A 21821-nucleotide genomic window follows, 5' to 3' on the forward strand; every position below is an offset into this window, starting at 1 on the left:
GACAGGCTGCAGCAAATGGCTACAATAATGCAGAGGAGATCGGAATGAAATGAACTAAACATCTGGGAAAGGAGAGAGCGGGGCCTCCCTCACCACAACTCCCAAATATAACTCTCCCAACTTCCACCTCAGAAACTATAATTGTTTCACTTAAACACCCGAATATAACTCTCCCAACTTCCACTTTAGAAATTATAATTGTTGTAAACTACAGCGGTTCAATGTTTCTAGGAATAGACTCGAACTTACTTTATTCAGCTAGCTAACTTGGTACAGTATTCTTCCATGAAAACCGCCCAGGGCACCGTATCCTATGACGCCATAGCTAACTAGCATGCTAGCATCCAATAACACACGGTTTAGCACCAATACTTGGTTACAACAAACTACCAATAGTGTGTTAACACACTAAACAGATAATTCGTGTCCGTGTCTAGTTCCTTTCATAACGCAGCAATAATTAAACGTTGGCTAGCTAGCACAAAGTCAGTCATGCTAGCTACACAAGTGGACTACACATCTCGAATGTTCAGAAAGGGAAGCTTTATGTTGCAAAATTCTCATTGACTAAAATTATATTGTATTTAGCTGCTACAGTACTGCTAGCTGGTAGTGTTGGCTAGCTAGCAATGGCTGTGGTGTTGACTTTGTTTGAAAAACGGCGTCGCTGCGAACGAATGTAGCTGGCTAAAATATTGTATTTAGTTGCTACAGTACTGCTAGCTGGTAGTGTTGGCTAGCTAGCAATGGCTGTGGTGTTGACTTTGTTTGAAAAACGGCGTCGCTGCGAACGAATGTAGCTGGCTAAAATGATATTGTATTTAGTTGCTACAGTACTGCTAGCTGGTAGTGTTGGCTAGCTAGCAATGGCTGCTGTGTTGACTTTGTTTGAAAAACGGCGTCGCTGCGAACGAATGTAGCTGGCTAGCTAACCTCGATAGTTTCTCTATACTACACCTTTATCTTTGATACAAATACAACTATGTAGCTAGCTAACATTACACTAATCAAATCGTTCCATTGTAATGTAATGTGTCATATTACCTGCGGAGCGAAGTACAGCATGACTACTCACCTCGCCTGCCGCTCACTATGACTCCAACCTAAGTGTATGTAAACTTCCGACTTCAACTGTACGTAAAGGATTTTTCTTAACGTTAAGGATCCCAATTTCGTTTAAATGTTTAAACGTTCACACCGCTAATATATAGTACTCCTCATACAGTACATTTGTCAATGACCTATGCTCCTCACAGAGTAAAAGGGTTCAGTCACAGTACAGTACTCACATAATTTGATCCTCTCTCCCCCTTCCTCCAGATGATCTTTGTGGTGACCTCTCTATTTGAGGCCCTGCTGTCTGTATTGGAGGTGAGACTGCTGGGGTCAGGGTCCGTGGACGACCTCTGTCAGCACTTGGAGGGGATCTCCGTCATGCCCAGGTGTGTGTGTGTGTGTACTTCTGTCTACTTCTGGGGAAGATCCTGTTTGGGGTGGAGGGTATATCTGTGTAGTGGACACAGGGTTCGCACTAGGTGCTTGAGTTGCTTAAAGTACTTGAATTAAAATGAGAGGAGAACAGAAAATGATCAAATATGTTAATATGAAAAATATTAGAAAAATGAATTGGTCTTGCTAATTAATTTCCAGGCGGAATACCGAGTTTTACAGAACTGACTGATTAGGCGCCAAACGTCACATCGATATCATCCCGCTAACAAAAAAACCCTGACTCAACTGGTAAATAGTCGCTGATATTTCAGTCAGATGTCTAGCTAGCTAGGTAGCTCAAGGGCTCTGGCTATTAGCCAGGTAGCTAGCTATAACTAGCTGGTTAGAAGGATGAAGTTAGAAGCAAACGTTGAACGGAGCCTGACCTTAGCAGGAGAAGTTGACTGAAATTAAGTTAGCTATAATCAAAAGATGGGCTACTATAAGTTCTCATAACAAAATACCTGTACTTTATAGAGAGTAGTGAGACAGACAGTGGTGAGTCAGGCTGCAATGAAGGAGGCAAAGGAGATACACAGAGAGAGGAAGCATTGAAGCAAGCAGGGAGAGATGTTAGTAGTACAGTGGTTCCCAAACTTGGGGTCCGGGACCCATGTGGGGTCCCCTAAAATGTAAATAGTGTCCCCTGAGAGAATCTTTAATCTTATCAAACACATTAATAACTTGTTTCTCTTCATATGGGTATAGAATACAACATTTTAGAGTCAACTAAGGGCCTTTTAATGTCAGAATTCACTTTCATGTCATTATGTGTTGGGACAGCCCGTGGGACCAAACATTTAGTAAAATATAAAGACAATTTAAATATAAAACTATTTAATATTATTATCATGTACACTGAACAAAAAAGAATAAACCCAAAATGCTACAATTTAAAAGATTTTACTGAGTTACAGTTCATATAAGGAAATCAGTCAACATCATCAGTACTGATGTACCGCTCATGTATGTAGTAAATAGGTAGTGAAACACATATTATTGAGTAGAACTGTTAAGGTAGTGATGAAAAGTAAGTTTGTTGTTTCTTTCATGAGGTTGTGGCGATATATTGCCATCCGGTGGTGACTAGAAACAATTGCATAATAGGAACTATTACAAATTGATGGTCCTTGAAAATAAATATTAGTGCTTGAAAAATACTTGAAAGTCCTTGAATTTGACTTGCCACTGTCTGTACGAACCATGTGGACATCTCTAACAAATGAGAGTCTCTGTGCATCGAAGACCGTGTAAACTGTAATGAATAAAGTATGAACTGTAAAGAATGTCTAAACTCATATTGGGCCAAGACTTTACAAAAAATAAGAGAGAGTTGCACACTGTCGCACTGATGCAATACAATTAACAACCAAAGTTTTGACAGCAAACTGTCTTCAGCTTGACCTTACAGCACTGTGAAAAATAAGATGTCAATTTCACAATTATGTAACTCCATGGCATGTATGAAGAAAAAAATATTTATGCACTAACTGTAAGTTGCTCTGGTTAAGAGCGTCTGCTAAATGACTAAAATGTAAATGTATGGATGGTTTTGCAGGGTTAAACAGAGAGTAATAAGGTTGGGCCCTGTACACACATTGGTTCAAACCAATTACTTACGTGCATGTGTATCTATGGTGGTTCAAACCCCATTCACTATACCGGTTGCTGCTTGAGGTGTGTTGGCACCATTAGTTCAGTGTAATTGGGCATGTTGACTCATAAAAGAGTAGCAGGAAAGAGAAACAGCACTTTCTCCCTCTCACGCAGACGCATGCCAGGGCACCCGACTGGCACGCAGTGTGTGGGTAGGGGTACTTTACTTTACATGGTCTATCCATCGCCATCATGTGTATGTGTGTGTGCCTCTCACACAGACGTATGCCAGGGCACCCGACTGGCACCACCCAGCTTGTTTGTGTGTGTGTGTGTGTTCCGGTACTTCACTTTACAGCTGACTGTGTGCCCCCCTAGCCTCATCCGCCATCCCCTCCTGCTCTCCCTGCCATTATCATCTTAAATACCTATTCTAAACCTTTTATACTGGGTAGTTTTGTGCTGATTCAACAGTATCATACTGCTGAGAAAGTGGGTGGCGGGGGTTATTCAACCATAACCATCCATTGGAAAATGCAACACACACACACACACAGCTTTTTTATTTCTAGTAGCAAAGGAGCAATTTAGTTGTTTTCCTCTTCCTCCTTTCCTCCTTCTTTTAGTGCCCCTCTGATGGCTGAATCTCCTCTCACCGCTGAGTTGAAAAAGAAGGATCCTAAACCTCCCACAAAAACAGGTCAGCAGCAAGTGTCAACCCTCCCGGCTTATCCCTCTCACACACACACACACACACACACACACACACACACACACACACACACACACACAAACTGGGCTTACCCCGTCACACATAAACACACTCAAGCACTAATGCACACAACCACATGTTATAGCCCACACAGTGTTACCCAAGAACCACAGTTGAATGAATTTGAGTTTGTGGTCGGGTGTGGGTCAGTTGGTAAGAGTGTAGTGCTAGCAACACCAGGGTTTGTGGGTTTGATTTCCATACTAAAATACATGTGTAAAATATGCATTCACTTGGACAAAAGCGTCTACTAAATGGCATATAACAGTATTAGGTATATATATTATTTAAAGGAATGACCGGTCCGTTGTATGGTTTTCTTTTATGATTGGCATGTCCACTACTTAGTTTGGCTACAGGTCACCTCCCTTAAATTGTATCATGTTCCATAGTGGGATTTTACATCTATTATTACTAGCGATACTGTAACTTCGTCCCCTGGCTAGTTGCAACCGCATAGACTAAAGCTACTGATCATCATTATCTGAAAATATGGAGGGCAGGATGGGATTATTACATTATCTTCCTCTGCATAACAGGATGGGATGGTCAAACTTCTGGACAGACACATTATCTTCCTCTGCACAACAGATGGGATGGCCAAACTTCTGAACAGACACGTTTTCTTCCTCTGCATGACAGTAGATACCCATGAAGCATACATTATTAGGTTCCTCTCAGTTCCTGTGTATTGCACATACAGAGTTTGCCTGATGACTCATCCTGAATTGAATTCCACTGCTCTGTTGATAGCTCCACAGAAGAAACGCTAGTGGACGTGGGGTTTGGCTGGAGCAATGTGGATGGGTAGTCAGGCTAATACAGAATTGTACAAAAAGGAATATATGTTGTATGTTGACTGAAATTATTCTATCAGTGATTTAGATGCATTATTTTAGAATAACTTTACTTTCAGCTCCTCAGATTGCACACACAGAGTTGCAGTGTTAACCCTGCACTCATTTTGCCGTGGTGCTGCGCCACAGCAAAATCATTGCCGCCACGCAAAAAAATAATATGGAACATGAAAAAATATTTCTGCTGAGGCGCATTTTGAAGATGCTAGAACATTATACATACATACTTTTCCTCTACAAACAAAACGAGTAATTCATAGAAAAATCGAACACCCCATAGTAGAATAGTTAATAGTCGGCTTGTTGTTCTATGCTAGATAAATATTCCTCTCGTGGTACATTAATGTTGTATGTGCCATAGAGAGGGAAACATGCATTCTGACAAGCAGTCAATGCACAACAATTATTGCAATTGCGAAAACAGCAGTTTTAATGGCTTTTGTTAAAAAGAGGGGAATCCCAGCTTTCCATTCCTACTTTATTTATTTCTCAACTCCTAAATATGCGCGAACAGGTTTTTTAGCAGAAGCATGGTTAAGCACTTTACCGCTCCACAATTTGATTGGGGCTAAATGTAACACCGGTCAATTGTAGGGTGACTTGTGGTACAACGCCTCTCTACCTCAAAATCATTTATTTGGAATGACTTATAAAATTGTGATGATAGATAATATTTTTTGTTGAGCAAGAGTAGTGGAAACCAGGGAAAGTGTTGGGGGGAAAATTGTGTCATGAAGTGGTTTCTGTGAGAAGTGCAGGCAGGGGGCTTTTTACCCCAGGTGGCGAGTTACCCTAACAGGTAGGCCTACATCATATTCAGTGTTTATGCAAGTTTTTTGGGACATAAAATTCATAAATATGATAATAACTAGTTAAAAGATCACATTTGAGATGGCTAATGATTAGTCCAATAGGGTAAATGCAGATAGGCAACCCCATGCTTTAGCCTATTTATTTGCACTTTGCTGCATCAGTTGTTCTAAAGGTGATAATGTTGATTGCTAATAGCATACCTGATAACATGGACCATGCATAGGCTATATACTGTACATGGCCCATTATGTTAAAATAATTTTAACAATGTGCTATTGTGCTAATTTCTGGAGGTGGAAATTCTATTTTAGATGGTGTCAGCATACTTATTTTAATTCATTTTGGAGTAGAATGTCCTTTTAAAAAGTCACCAGAACTGAGCTCCTCAGTCGTTCTACATACAAATTATAAGAGAGAGAGAGTTTATCGAAATAGATGGACAACATGACAGCACGTTCTTGATTTAAATGATCCTCAAGTTGTTTTGCAAAACAAGGCCACAAATCAATGACTTTCCCTGGCATGTGTGTTATTGTTATAGAATAGTTACAAATGTTTTGTGGATTCTTTGAAACCACTAAAAAGTTTCTGATTTGTATCCTGTCTTGTGTGACAACATCTTCCACATAAGAAGAAAATGGTTCCACTCCTACCAGTGAGGTCAGAGTAGGTGTTTGTTTTTGTGGCAAGAGTTATGCTCCACTGCCTTTCTATAGATTCCATACAGTACTTTGCGGGTAGGCTGTAGTTTATGGTGTAATGTTGCACCAGGACCTGTGCTCACTGCTCAGGGAGACAGTCCAAGCCAAGGGGAAACTGTTCAGAGTTTCCACACTGAGAGCTATGGGAGAGCAGACCGGAGAGAGGAAAGTGAGAGAGGGGGAGATGCATGGGAGAAAGGAGAGGAGAGAGGAAAGAGAGCGAGGGGTTAGGAGAGTGAATGAGTGGTGATGAGGCCTCTCTCCAGGCCCTTCCTGGTGTGTGTATGCGTGTGCGTATGTGTGTGCGTGTGTGTGCGTGTGTGTGTGTGTGTGTGTGTGTGTGTGCGCATGATCTTTTGCCCCTCAGCTGGCGAGCTGTGTACTGTGGTCGGTTTCAGTCAGTCAATCAGTCAGTGTACTGTGTTGCAGACAGACGGACGAACGGACAGACGGGCAGTCATACATAAAGAAGGACAGACAGACTAACGTACATACATACAGACAGACAGGCAGGCAAGCAGGCAGGCAGGCAGGCAGGCAGGCAGGTAGAGAGGCAGGCAGGCAGGCAGAGAGACAGGCAGGAATGAAGGCAGACAGGCAGGCAGACAGATAGATGGGCAGACAGACAGACACACGGACTGATGGGCAGACAGACAGACAGAAAGGCAGGCCGGTATTCAGGCAGACAGACAGACAGACACACAGGCAGGTAGAAATACAGACAGGTAGGCAGGCAGGCAGGCATTCAGGCAGGCTGGCACTTGTCTTTCACATTCAGCTAGTAATCTTCATACTAGGAGAGAACAGTAGAACAGGCAAAATGTCAGTACAGGGACAAAGTGGAGTCAATTCAACGGCTCAGACATGAGACCTATGTGGCAGGGACTCCAGACAATCCCAGATTATAATAAAGGGACAGCCAGCCACGTTGCGGACACCGACGCCTTGCTCCCGGAAAAGCTATACGCCTTCTTCGCTCGCTTCAAGGAAAACACAGCGCCGCTAACGCGGGCCACTGCCGCTCTCGAGGACTGTGAGCTGTTGTTTTCCGTGGCCGACGTGAGTAAGACATTTAAGCGTGTTAACCCTTGCAAGGCTGCCAGCCCAGACGGCATCCCAAGCTGCATCCTCAGAGCATGTGCAGACCAGCTGTCTGGAGTGTTTACGGATATATTCAATATCTCCCTATCCCAGTCTGTCGTCCCCACTTGATTCAAGATGTCCACCATTGTTCCTGTACCCAAGAAAGTGAAGGTAACTGAACTTAATGACTATCGCCCCATAGCACTCACTTCTGTCATCATGAAGTTCTTTGAGAGGCTAGTTAAGGATCATATCACCTCAACCTTACGCGACACACTAGACCCACTACAATTTGCATACCGCCCCAACAGATCCACGGCTGATGCAATCGGCATCGCAACGCACACTTCCCTCTCCCATCTGGACGAGAGGAATACAGTGCATTCGGAAAGTATTCAGACCCCTTGACTTTTTCCACATTTTGTTACGTTACAGCCTTATTCTAAAATGGATTCAATTATTTCCCCCCCTCATCAATCTACACACAATACCCCATAATGACAATGCAGAAACCGTTTTTTAGAAATGTTTGCAAATGTTTATAAAAAAAGATTACAGCCTCGAGTCTTCTTGGGTATGACGCTACAAGCTTGGCACAGCTGTATTTGGGGAGTTTCTCCCATTCTTCTCTGCAGATCCTCTCAAGCTCTGTCAGGTTGGATGGGGAGTGTCGCTGCACAGCTATTTTCATGTCTCTCCAGACATGTTCGATCGGGTTCAAGTACGGGCTTTGGCTGGGCCACTCAAGGACATCCAGATACTTATCCTGAAGCCACTCCTGCGTTGTCTTGGATGTGTGCTTAGGGTCGTAGTCCTGTTGAAAGGTGAACCTTCGCCCCAGTCTGAGGTCCTAAGTAGTCGCCCAGTCCCTGCTGCTGAAAAACATCCCCACAGATTGATACTGCCACCACCATGCTTCACCGTAGGGATGTTGCCAGGTTTCCTCCAGACGTGACGCTTGACATTCAGGCCAAAGAGTTCAATCTTGGTTTCATTAGACCAGAGCATCTTCTTTCTCACAGTTCTTTAGGTGCCTTTTGGCAAACTCCAAGTGGGCTGTCATGTGCCTTTTACTGAGGGGTGGCTACCGTCTGGCCACTATACCATAAAGGCCTGATTAGTGGAGTGCTGCAGAGATGGCTGTCCTTCTGGAAGGTTCTCCCATCTCCACAGAGGAACTCTGGAGCTCTGTCAGAGTGACCATTGTGTTCTTGGTCATCTACCTGACCAAGGCCCTTCTCCCCCAATTGCTCAGTTTGCCAGGGCAGCCAGCTCTAGGAAGAGTCTTGGTGGTTCCAAACGTCTTCCATTTAAGAATGATGGAGGCCACCGTGTTCTTGGGGACCTTCAATGTTGCATAGTTTTTTTTGGTACCCTTCCCCAGATCTGTGCCTTGACACAATCCTGTTTCGGAGCTCTACGGACAATTCCTTCGACCTCATGGCCTGGTTTTTGCTCTGAGATGCACTGTCAACTGCGGGACCTTATATAGACAGGTGTGTGCTTTTCCAAATCATGTCCAATCAATTGAATTTACCACAGGAGGACTCCAATCAAGTTGTAGAAACATCTCAAGGATGATCAATGGAAACAGGATGCACCTGAGCTCAATTTCGAGTCTCTTAGCAAACGGTCTGAATACTTATGTAAATAAGGTATTTCTGTTTTTATTTGTAATAAATGTGCAACAATTCCTAAAAAAACAGTTTTTGTTTGCCATTATGGGGTATTGTGTGTAGGTTGATGAGGATTTTCTATTTATTTAATCCATTTTAGAATACGGCTGTAATGTAACAAAATGTGGAAAAAGCGACGGGGCCTGAATACTTTCCTAATGCACTGTACCTATGCAAGAATGCTGTTCATCAACTACAGCTCAGCCTTCAACACCATAGTGCCCTCCAAGCTCATCACTAAGCTCAGGGCCCTGGGTCTGAACCTCTCCCTGTGCAACTGGGTCCTGGACTTCCTGACGGGCCGACCCCAGGTGGTGAAGGTAGGCAACATCACCTCCCCTATGCTGATCTTCAACACAGGGGCCCCACAAGGGTGCGTGCTCAGCCCCCTACTGTATTCCATGTTCACCCATGACTTCGTGGCCACACACATCTCCAACTCAATCATCAAGTTTGCAGACGATTACCAACAACGACGAGACATCCTACAGGGAGGAGGTGAGGGCCCTGGCGGAGTGGTGCCAGGAAAATAACCTCTCCCTCAACGTCAACAAAACGAAGAAGCTGATTGTGGATTTCAGGAGACAGCCGAGAGAGCACACCCTCATCCACATCGACAGGGAGAGGGTGAAAAGCTTCAAGTTCCTCTGCGTGCACATCACTGACAACCTGAAATGGTAAATCCACACAACACCTCTTGAACCTCAGGAGGCTGAATAAATTCAGCTTGGGCCCTAAGACCCTCACGAAATTCTACAGATGCACAATTGATAGCATCCTGTCGGGCTGTATCACCGCCTGGTATGGCAATTGCACCGTCCGCAACCGCAGGGCTCTCCAGAGAGTGATACGGTCAGCCCAACGTATCTTCAGGGGCACAATGCAGCACCCGGTGTCACAGGAAAGCCAAGAAGATCAGCCACCCAAGCCACGGCCTGTTCACCCCGCTAAGATCTAGAAGGTGGAGACAGTACAGGTGCATCAGACTGTTAAATAGTCACCACTAGCCTGCCTCCGCCCAGTACCCTGCCCTGATTTTAGTCACTGTAACTAGCCGGAAACCACCCGGTACTATACCGTGGACCTTAGAAGCTGATGCCCTATGTCTATAGTCATTGAACACTAGTCACTTTAATAATGTTTACATACTGTTTTACCCACTTCACATGTACTGTATATACTGTATTCTAGTGAAGGCTCATCCTATACAACTGCTGGACACACCTTTTCTATTCAGATATACTGTCCATACTGTGTATACACACCATCATATACATATTTATATATTTATATTCCGGACTCTGACATTGCTCGTTCTGATATTTCTTAATTTCTTTATTTTTTATTTTTGGGATTTTTGTGTATTGTTTTGTATTGTTAGGTATTACTGCACTGTTGGAGCTAGAAACATAAGCATTTTGCTGCACCTGCGATAACATCGGCAAAATATGTGTACGCAACCAATACAATTTGATTTGATTTCTTAAATCGCCAGATCGGAATACAGTACCCCCCTATATTGTGGACTCGCTCCAGCCTCCAGTCTCAATGCAGCCATACAGTCACACAGAGGCAGGCTTATATTACGGAATAGACAGCTGGCACACTGCACCACTACCTACCATTTTTACAATACTTGGAGGCTTGAATCTCACTCAATGCTTTTTCTTGGCCCATAGTCAAGCCCTAAATGCCAGTCCAATCCCAGCTATCTGTCCAGAGTAGGGTTGCAAATGGAGGGTATATTATTGGAAACATTCTAAGTTTACCAGTAAACTACCAGAATTCTAGTAACTTTCAAGGAATATATGACATTTTATCAGATAACATCTAGTGGCCTTTTTGGGTACTTCAGATAATCACAGGTGTCTGTAATTGTCTCTGGCCCTCTGTGTGGCCTTATCACACAATATATTTATAAAATCAAATAAGATTATTTTTCAAATAAAAAACAGAATGACAAAGCTGTAAAACATGATCCCAAATATAAACCATCAACTTGGTGAATACCATTGGTGTTTAATATGAGGGTTTCAGCATGAAATGTCTTTTATATATTTCTTAAACACTTTATTTATTTTATATGTATTTGTTGTAAATGTTTTGTTGTCAAACTGGTGGCAGTTGTGAAAAAATACAATAGTTGGAAGAGTTGCAGAGTTAATTGAAAATAATGCCATTGTTGATTAGATGCTTTTTTCATTAATTAGCTAGCTTTGCAACCCTAGTCCAGAGTTACAGTTAGCACTGTTAGGCCTGCCCTAGTTACCTTACTGCAAAAGCAGTGCGGTGCAGTTCAGCTCTTATTTTATGGAAGTGTGTCACTATACAAAGACAGATTTAACATTCATTAAAAAAAAGTTAAGAACAAATTACTTTGTTAAAACAGCAAAGCAATCAAAGTATGCTCCAGAAAACACAAAATAACCGCCTCTCCTTTTTCAAACGTAACGTGTAACGTTATTAGAGCTTTTCTTTGTTACGAGGCTATTTGACTTTTCCTTATTTTGCCTGCGGACGACAGGATACGTTTTTTTTTTTTTTTTAAACCACACACATGTTTTAATGGCTGTGGAAAAAGTGAGCTCACTCTCCACTCCAGAGAAGTGAAGGTTCTGACAGCGAGGAGAGGAGCAATGGGCTATGTCCCATAGACACACAGACAGACCATCATTCACTCCCTTACTCCATGAGGACAGAGACAGAGACATCTGTACTATCCTAATGATGATCATATGAGGTAGAATATAACTACTTCATACTGTTGGTGAATGAAGGGTTCATATAAATCTCTGCATATCTTATCAATGACTCTACATGTCTTATCCCTCTCCCTCTCAGGCTCAGACAAATGTGGTGTGAAGGAGCAGCCTCTAGTTTTCCACACACAGGTCAAGTCATCAGGATACACACAGTCTCCCCGGTAGGTTGTTTGTGTCTGTGTGTGTGTGTCCGTCCGTGCGTGCGTTTGTGTGTGTGTGTGTGAGTGTGTATGTGAGAGGGGAGTCCCAACGGTTATTATTATTATTAGCAAGACTTTCGGTCCTTTTCAACCCATTGGAATAGCACGTTACATCATAGAGACAAGGAAATAAGTCACAGAGAAAATACACACAAAACCTTACAAGGGTGACTTGTAATATTAAAATAGCCTTCATATTAGATGGATTATGTTTTTGTTACATTTCTTTCTGTCTTTTTACATAGGTGTTAACTAAGACAAGTGTTATTTTCGTACATGTTAACAGATTCTAGTAATTCAGCAGTGTGTTATCGTGGCCTAGATTGTGTATTTTTGTTCTGGAGGTTGTTCTGTTGTCTTTGGTCCTGGGTAGTGTTGTTTCTGTTCACCGTTGTAGTTGCCAGTCCAAGTCTTGCACTTCATTTATTCTTTGGTCACATTTTATGTGGAAAGTTTTTGAATAAAATGCTGATCCCTCTCTTTCATGTTTTCTTGCATGGGAGCGGACTGGGACCAGAAATCGGCCCTGGCATTTCTAATACACCAGTCAAATTTTTTTCCTTGAGGCCCCACCCCCATTATTAGCAAAATAATGCTAATTTTGCACAAAAAAACGAACACACTCATCAGGCCTTTGCCCGAAATGCTAGATGGCCAGTCCGCCCCTGTTCTTGCATCAATATTAATACCCATATGTTAGGGTTCAGGGTTGAAGTTAAGTTTATATTATGCTTTGATCAAATGAAGAAAATGCAATTTTACATAAATATGTTTGCTTTTCAGAATGACGATGTTCTCACCCAAGACCAATGTTCAGAAGAAGACCCCAGGACCTACAAAGACCAACAAGAAGATGTAAGCAGACCACCATGTCCAGATATATTTATGGCTGGCCGGTTGCTCAGACAGTACAATGCCTAGACCTGGCCTAAAAAGTACTTTCATGGAAAATCTTCAATGAACATGCTTTTAGACAAGGAGTAGGATTAGTCCTAGTCTGGGAATCCGGCCCTTTGTTTTGTACAACATTTCTGTAGTTTTTTTCTATATGAATATCAACATAATTCTGCTTTATTTTAGAGGATGTCTCTTTAGTGATTACCCAGGAGACACTGCAGCACCCAGTGTCCCACACACTAACCTCAGTACAGTCAAAACCCCTACACCAGTTTGCTGCTTTCAATACTCGGGTAACTCTCTCTCTCTCTCTCTCTCTCTCTCTCTCTCTCTCTCTCTCTCTCTCTCTCTCTCTCTCTCTCTCTCTCTCTCTCTCTCTCTCTCTCTCTCTCTCTCTCTCTCTCTCTCGCTCGCTCGCTTTCTTTCTCTCTTTTTACCATACTTTCAAATGTTCTGTTTTTGCTTTACCAAGAATCATACAAGCTAATATATTGGGTTAATATATATATATATTTTTTTGTCTTCTCTGCCCAGGAGATGGAAAGCAGATTCTGTGTGGTCTGGGAGACAGATCTGTATTGTTGTACAAGTCCTCCCTCACAGGCAGTCCAGCAGTTTACACAGGTAGTGGGGCAAGAACACACACACTCACACACACACACTGATTAGAAACCTCTCAAGCTGTGTTTATTTGACCTCAAGACAGTGTTTTGGTCCACTGTTCCCTTTTCCTCCTTTTCACTCTCCTTTCAAATAAGTCTCAGCAAAAAAGCAAAGCAGCCGAAACCTTAAAACCCAAAGAACAGGACGGAGTGTGGTTTTTGATTAATGGTTATTTGTTTTATTATTTATTGAACCACCGTTTTTGTTTATCTATCTCGCCTGTCGATCATGTTGAGGAATGACGTTCTAGCTCTGAGGAGAATCCACGCAACTGACTGGTAATGTTTTTTCTGCCGCTGTGGAGAGGATTGTTTTTCTTTCTCTCCCACTTTATTGCTGAGGGTGAAGCTTAGTTACTATATGGCTGACAATTAAAGAGAGGAACTGAGCTTATAACCCTGTTTTTAGAAGCCTAGTGGAAAACAGACTAAATCACTACCTAGCTTATTTTCACACTGTTCTCAGCCCAAGCTATCCAAGCCCCAAAGTCTTCCCTATCCATGATGAAGTAGTATCCTGCACCAGAGTCACATTCACTTTAAAATCTTACAGGCTTTTTAGCCTGTATGCTAGGAACTGTTTGATGGAGTGAGTGTTGCTGGCCTTTGCCTTAATGCTGCATTACTGTTTTCATATATAGCGTGAATTAAGTGAATACTCTTCAGAATGCTATTTGAACTCAACTATTATCAGAGATTTTCTTTACTGTTGATACAGGGTAGGCTTAGCCTATGATGATTTACTTATTTAATCTGGGATTGTAAACGATACTGGAAACAGGTCCAGAGGCTCAAGATGAAAGGCTTCAGGTGAAGATCCAAACATCCACCCATATCCTCTAACTTCTAGATTTAAACAAATTACCTCCTGGTGATGGTGAAGCATTATCTGGTTCTCTGCCACAAGGTGAGCGTGAGTTAGGTGTTTGATAAATGTTGTCTTTTACCTTCTTCCGAGAAAGAGAAGGACTTATCGACGGTTTGGAAAGAAGGGAGAAAGATGTGTTGCGCTCTCCTCCGCAGATGGGCACTACAACAACATGTCTTCCTAACCGCTTCTGGAGTTAATTTAAGATATTGCTCAACAGTTGCACTCCATCTCACCCACAACCTCCCTCACGCTCGCACGCACGCACGCACACACACACACAAATCCCTGACGCTTGCTTTGATAGTTCCAAGACACTATCGCTAAAAGCATTCTCTTGGAGGTGAATTGTGTTGATTTATAGAGCTGTCTATAGTCAGAAGAACACAGGATTCTAAATATCTGGCCCTGCCATCCACACACAAACGCCAGTCAGACAGTCAGTCAGTGTGGTTGGGTTCTTAACAGCTAAGACAGAGACTAGTATGGCCTGTCAGTGTATGTCATACATCAATGAAAGGATGGGTGGTTTGGCATACTGTAGGCCAGGGCTTGGGTAGGTGCTGTTAGACTGGCTCCACTAGAGGACAGTACTGTAGGCCAGGGCTTGGGTAGGTGCTGTTAGACTGGCTCCACTAGAGGACAGTACTGTAGGCCAGGGCTTGGGTAGGTGCTGTTAGACTGGCTCCACTAGAGGACAGTACTGTAGGCCAGGGCTTGGATAGGTTCTGTTAGACTGGCTCCACTAGAGGACAGTACTGTAGGCCAGGGCTTGGGTAGGTGCTGTTAGACTGGCTCCACTAGAGGACAGTACTGTAGGCCAGGGCTTGGGTAGGTGCTGTTAGACTGGCTCCACTAGAGGACAGTACTGTAGGCCAGGGCTTGGGTAGGTGCTGTTAGACTGGCTCCACTAGAGGACAGTACTGTAGGCCAGGCTTGGATAGGTGCTGTTAGACTGGCTCCACTAGAGGGCAGAGGGTCATTATAATAGTTCTCTCCTGTGACTGAGACTAAAGACATGACAGTGTTCCTAGAGCAGTGGATGTATAAAAGTAAATGTCAGTGTCTGTGCGGATGTTGTTGTAAGCTTCACTCTGTTTAGCTGTCCAATACTCTGGTTTCAGGTTCACTATTGTGGTTTTAATTAATACCCTTTTCACATTACTAAGCCAAGCTAGCCATAATATAGTTTCTGGAACTTTTCTGGAAAAGACAATAGCTACGTACAAAATGGCACCCTATTCCTTATGTAGAGTACTACTTTTGTCTGTGTCCTTATGAAGCTCTGGCCAAAAGTAGTGGACTAGGGAATAGGGTGCCATTTGAGAAACTATCAGAGCCAGTACATGGCATTACAGCTTGGGTTAGCACAATGAAAATGTATGTGTGTCTTTCGGAGGGGTTGGGATAAAGTGGAAGTCAAATTTCGGTTGGACTTTGTGTACATTTGACAAATAAAGTGATCTTATTCTTAAAAAGGTACTAGGCTCACTCACTACTGCTGTTTCATCAACTCCTTGTACTTGTCCATCAACTCCAGGCTGACTCAGCACAACTCTGGATGTGTTTGCAGGTCATGACAAGCCAGTGAGCAGTGTGGACTGGAGTCACAGCAGACAGTGGTGGCTGAGTGCCTCAGAAGACAGAACCCTCCGCATCTGGCCTACTGGAAGTCCTGAGCCTGCCGTTACCATGGTAAACACTCAGCACACATACAGAAGGCACTAGTAATTCCACCTTTTGAAAGTAAACATTTTGTTGACAAGATTTGTTGTACACTGAGTGTACAAAACATTAAGAACACCTGCTGTGACAAAATTGTTCTATCATCATGGCATAATCACTTTCCTACTCAGGTTTTTACAGTGTCCATGATGTGAAAAGCCTCATGGGATAGTAAAAGCCTAGTTAATGAGGTTGATGACATACTGTGTCTCTTGGCCCGGCGTTGTGTGATGATGTAAGAGGGAACATCTGCACAGAACTCTGCTCGTCTGTCTATCTGTTTGTCTGTTGGCTAAAGATGCAGAGCAGTGAGTATGTGCAGATCCTCTTCACTCCCTAACTGGACATCACACTCTCTCCTAGAAGTCCCAGAACATTTTACTCAAATAAAGTTTATTGGTCGTGTGAAATGCTTATGAGACTGTATATATCTTTCCTTTATATCCCCATGCTTTCCAGGGTGGGGATCAGTTCCATTTCAATTCAGTCTGAATTCAATTCCAATTTTCCCAAAGACTGCTTTAATAGTTTTGACAGAAGCTTCTGACAATTGGAGACAGGGCAACAACGTTTGTTTGTCTCCAGAGTGGTTTAGAGCACGTTGTGACGTTTCATTTTGCCAGCGTAGTCTGATGCTTTTTTAAAGCTCCCCTCAGCTGCTCAGCTGCTGCTAACCATCCCAGCTTATCTCTTCTAAATGAGGAGATCCTAGACTTGGCAGGAACTCCAGCAGTTTGTCTATTTGTCGTGAACTGAAGCAGTTTAATTAAGCATCTTGGCAACAACAAAGACATGTAACTTGGGGAGGGAAACTATGCAGGGTGACGAATTATTGCACATGGCTTTAAAATGTCTGTGTAATGAAGCTCCACTATCTATCAGGCGTTGGAATTGGTTCAGGGAACAGAACCGGGAAAGAAAGTGATCTCTAGTGTTCCGGAACAGAACCGTTATTTTCAAATCTTGAGAACCGGTTAATAATGTTATTTTTTGTTCCAAACATTTTCGTAATGTTTAAACCCCCTAAGGAGACTGAAAATATTTGCCATGAGTCCTCAGATCCTCAAAAGGTTCTACAGCTGCACCATCGAGAGCATCCTGACTGGTTGCATCACTTCCTGGTATGGCAACTGCTCGGCCTCCGACCGCAAGGCACTACAGTGGAGCAGGTTGAGAGCTTCAAGTTCCTTGTATCCACATCACCAACAAACTAACATGGTCCAAGCACACCAAGACAGTCGTGAAGAGGGCACGACAAAACCTATTCCCCCTAAGGAGACTGAAAAGATTTGGCATTGGTCCTCAGATCCTCAAAATGTTCTACAGCTGCACAATCGAGAGCAACCTGACTGGTTGCATCACTGCCTGGTATGGCAACTGCTTGGCCTCCGACCGCAAGGCACTACAGAGGGTAGTGCGTACGGCCCAGTACATCACTGGGGCCAAGCTTCCTGCCATCCAGGACCTCTATCAAATGGCTACCCAGACTATTTGCTTTGTCATGATGTTCAGCGCTTCAAGCCAAGCCCCCTCCATGTCCACCCCTCTCTTGCTCTCTCCCCACCGGTGAAATTTCAGTCTCATCTCACGCCTGCCTTATCTGACCAGTCAAACATGTAAATAACTAGCTTAGGTGTTTCATAGCAAGCTTCTGTATCTGTGCTAATGGGTCGAGTAAATTAATTAGCTATTTTGTAAAAAACTATGTTGATTTCACAGGTTTAAAAAAAATAACAAAAAGGGACTATATGAACCGTAATGTTTTTGAGGTTCGAACTGGTTTAGAACTTTATTTTCTGGTCGGAACAAACTGTCTTCCATTCCGCATCAAAGTTGGTGATTTTCTGATTAGGATTGCAAAACTCCAGAAACTTTCCCAGGTTTTTCAAGAATTTCTGTTACATTAGATAGGCTATATAACGTTGCAGCTCCTACAAGCCCTGGGGCTAAGCGCCTGATGAGGCATGACGGTCTATAATCACTTGGTTTGTTTTTTGGCCCTGAAAAACGCTTCACCCTTCCCCTCTCTTCCCCTCCTTTCCACTCTCTTCTACTCTCTTTCCCTCTCTTTCTCTCTCTTCCTCTCTTTCCCATAAAAGCATCAAAGATATGAAAAGAGTGGCTTAAAAAAAGATAACCACATAACTGCTCCACAACGAGAGCATAGCATGCTGACGAGGACAGGCCCTCTCCCTCTCTGCTTCAATCCAAAGGATATTCTTTCATGAGTCTCTTTTTCCACACGGAAAATAGACATTCCTGTGTCTTACTGACTTTGAGGCCAGGGAAAACTCCTCACAAAGCGTTTTAAAGGGAGAAAAAGAGAGGGGGAAAGAGAGAGAGAGGGATTTCTGAATGCAACCAACCCTCCTATTACGATTTAAACCCATCTATTAAAAGGGTAAATCTATTTAATGCACATATGGTATCAGGCCTTGAAAGTAGAGGCTCATAGAGCAAGAATTCTATTCCAATAGTTGTTTCAAGGTTATTTGAGGCTATTTTAAATAACTTATCATAATAACCCATATTAAACTAGGTGTATTTCACAGTCATCATCTGGTTGGCCCTCATCTGAGAGGGATCTGATGCAAGATAATTCAAGTTATTCATCAGGTAGTGATTGGTTTGGTAACACTTAACCAAACACACTTTTGGTAACGCTTCATAACTTGTTATAAGCCTTTATAATTATTTGTTTCTCCCATTCCTTCAGGGGGGTGATGAGAAGTTCTCCAAACCCATCCGGGGGGCTCAGTTCTACTACCTGGATAAGTTCCTGTTACTGGCATCTGGTCCCTCACTACACCTCTACCTGTATCACCTGGACAACACACGGGACGACATTAAAAGGTAAGGATATGAAAGATAGAAAAGTAGATATATTGATAGAAGTTGCCTCTGCTGACGTATGACCCCTCCTTATACCGGTACCTCTATCACCTGGCTGGATATCACACAGGATGACATTAAAAGGTAATGATAGGAACAATATTTTAATGATAGGACTGACATTTGAATTATATGAACAACACATACTCATCTGCCATTGGGTCGTCTGGTGGATAGGGCAACAAAAGGTTCCCAACCTCTGGCTGTCCTTGGTCAGCTTCTCCACTGTGCCCCAGTTCTGCTAATGGTGTTGGAGCTCAGTCTCCATCGTTCTATTGTACATTTCAACCAAACATTTAGAATGCCAACTCAGCTAAGAAACACTCATCTTTGATTGCATCTATTTTCTTCTGACCATGGATATCAACAGATATTTATCCTATGTGTCATCCCAACAATTTATACTGAAAAAAAAAGTAAAGTGTTGATCTCATGTTTCATGAGCTAAAATAAAATATCCCAGAAATGTTCCATACGCACAAAAAGCTTATTTCTCTAAAATGTTGTGCACAAATTAGTTTACATCCCTGATAGTGAGCATTTCTCCTTTGCCAAGATAATTCATCCACCTGACAGGTGTGGCATATCAAGAAGTTGATTAAACAGCATGATCATTACACAGGTGCACCTTGTGCTGGGGACAATACAAGGCCACTCTAAAATGTGCAGTTTTGTCACACACACAATGCCACTGATGTCTCAAGTTTTGAGGGTGCATGCAATTGGCATGCTGACTGCAGGAATGTCCACCAGAGCTGTTGGCAGATAATTGAATGTTCAGCTCTCTACCATAAGCCGCCTCCAACGTCGTTTTAGAGAATTTGGCAGTACGTCCAACCGGCCTCACAACCGCAGACCACGTGTAACCACGCCAGCCCAGGACCTGTGGGATCGTCTGAGACCAGCCATGCAGACAGCTGATGAAATTGAGGAGTATTTCTGTCTGTAATAAAGCCCTTTTGTGGGGAAAAACTCATTCTGATTGGCTGGGCCTGGCTCCCCAGTGGGTCCCCAGTGGGTAGGCCCACCCATGGCTGCACCCCTGCCCAGTCATGTGAAATCCATAGATTAGGGCCTAATTGATTTTTTTCAATTGACTGATTTCCTTATATGAACTGTAACTCAGTAAAATCATTGAAATTGTTGCATGGTGCGTTTATATATTTTTTCTGTATTGTTAGTTGACAGCCACATCACAGTCACATACTTAACTGCATTCCTGAAAATAACTTCTGAGAACACATTCAGAGAGAGAGAGAGAGCGCAAAGGACAAGAGTTGCTCTCTTCACTTCCTGTTAATGATCAAACCAACACGATTATATTCTACAGTATCATGTAAACATGTCCTGACTGGGGTATGGAATGCACGTGAGAAGACCACCAACGAGGAGATAGCCATGCCATAACAACCATGCCCACCGCTTTAGCTGAGATACGCTAAGCAAGGGGACATTGATTCAAAATCCTATTTTCCCTAACCCTAACCCCTAACCCCTAACCCTAACACCAACCCCTAACCCTAACCCCTAACCCTAACCCCTAACCCCTAACCCACTAACCCTAACCCCTAACCCTAACCCCTAACCCTAACACCTAACCCTAACCCCTAACCCCTACCCCTAACCCCTAACCCCTACCCCTAACCCTAACCCCTAACCCCTAACCCTAACCCCTAACTTTAACACCTAACCCCTAACCCTAACCCCTAACCCCTAACCCTAACACCTAACTAATTGTAACTCTAACTCTTATTGTAACCATTTCCTCCAGGTTGAGTCTCTCTCCACAGAGCACGATGCCTACATTATCATTTCCTCCAGACTGATTCTCTCTCTCCACAGAGCACGATGCCCACATTATCATTTCCTCCAGACTGAGTCTCTCTCCACAGAGCACGATGCCTACATTATCATTTCCTCCAGACTGAGTCTCTCTCTCCACAGAGCACGATGCCTACATTATCATTTCCTCCAGACTGAATCTCTCTCTCCACAGAGCACGATACCTACATTATAATTTCCTCCAGACTGAATCTCTCTCCACAGAGCACGATGCCTACATTATCATTTCCTCCAGACTGATTCTCTCTCTCCACGGAGCACGCTGCCTACATGATCATTTCCTCCAGATTGAGTCTCTCTCCACAGAGCACGCTGCCTACATGATCATTTCCTCCAGGTTGAGTCTCTCTCCACAGAGCACGCTGCCTACATTATCATTTCCTCCAGGTTGAGTCTCTCTCGACAGAGCATGTTGCCTGCAGTACCATATAATGGCTAGCATGGCTAGCAGTCGTCAGTTCAACACCACTTATTGGGGTGTGAGGCAGTATTTTTAGGTCAGGACCCGTATTCATTCAAAGTCTCAGAGTAGGAGTAGTAAGTCAGGATCATTCTTGTCTTTTAGATCACAATGCCCAACTATTTTGAGACACTTTTTGAATATGGGCCCGCATCTGACTTTAATTGCTAAGTACCCAGACTTGAAGCTTACAGTAAATATCTAATTACCACGATTTAACTCCAAGCACAAGTCTATCTCTATTCTTGTTCAGGTACCGGCAGAGGAGTACCATCAAACTGACAAGATGTTTGGAGACAAAGTCAGGAACAGACATCACTGCTGTGTCAGCCATCAACGACTTCTACTCCTGTATCCTTCGTCACACAATCCAGTGATCACTGTAACTGGAAAATATAGGATCAGCTATCCACTCTCTCCTCAATCAGAGGTAGCAGTTCATTCATGTCACCCTAGTCTTAGATCATTGTTACCAAAAGCATTAATCTACCGTCATATCTACTTACCTTAGTAGTTTATTCTTA

At 43.1% G+C, this 21821-nt stretch overlaps 1 protein-coding gene across 1 annotated transcript in view; it reads left to right on the forward strand.

Moving 5' to 3' along the window:
• wdr27 (WD repeat domain 27) overlaps positions 1–21821 on the forward strand; it is a gene marked incomplete at its 5' end in the record, with an annotated part of 155598 nt that overhangs the window by 20760 nt on the left and 113017 nt on the right. Inside the window, 9 exons of the mRNA XM_084141529.1 lie at positions 1321–1442; positions 3714–3787; positions 11837–11912; positions 12735–12806; positions 13032–13141; positions 13383–13472; positions 15952–16073; positions 18820–18956; positions 21551–21648. Of these exons, the coding sequence (XP_083997655.1) occupies positions 1321–1442; positions 3714–3787; positions 11837–11912; positions 12735–12806; positions 13032–13141; positions 13383–13472; positions 15952–16073; positions 18820–18956; positions 21551–21648 (901 nt within the window). The remainder of the gene's footprint in view (positions 1–1320; positions 1443–3713; positions 3788–11836; positions 11913–12734; positions 12807–13031; positions 13142–13382; positions 13473–15951; positions 16074–18819; positions 18957–21550; positions 21649–21821) is intronic.

This window comes from Coregonus lavaretus (assembly GCF_964263955.1).
Source record: "Coregonus lavaretus genome assembly, chromosome: 25".
Taxonomy (NCBI): Eukaryota; Metazoa; Chordata; class Actinopteri; order Salmoniformes; family Salmonidae; genus Coregonus; species Coregonus lavaretus.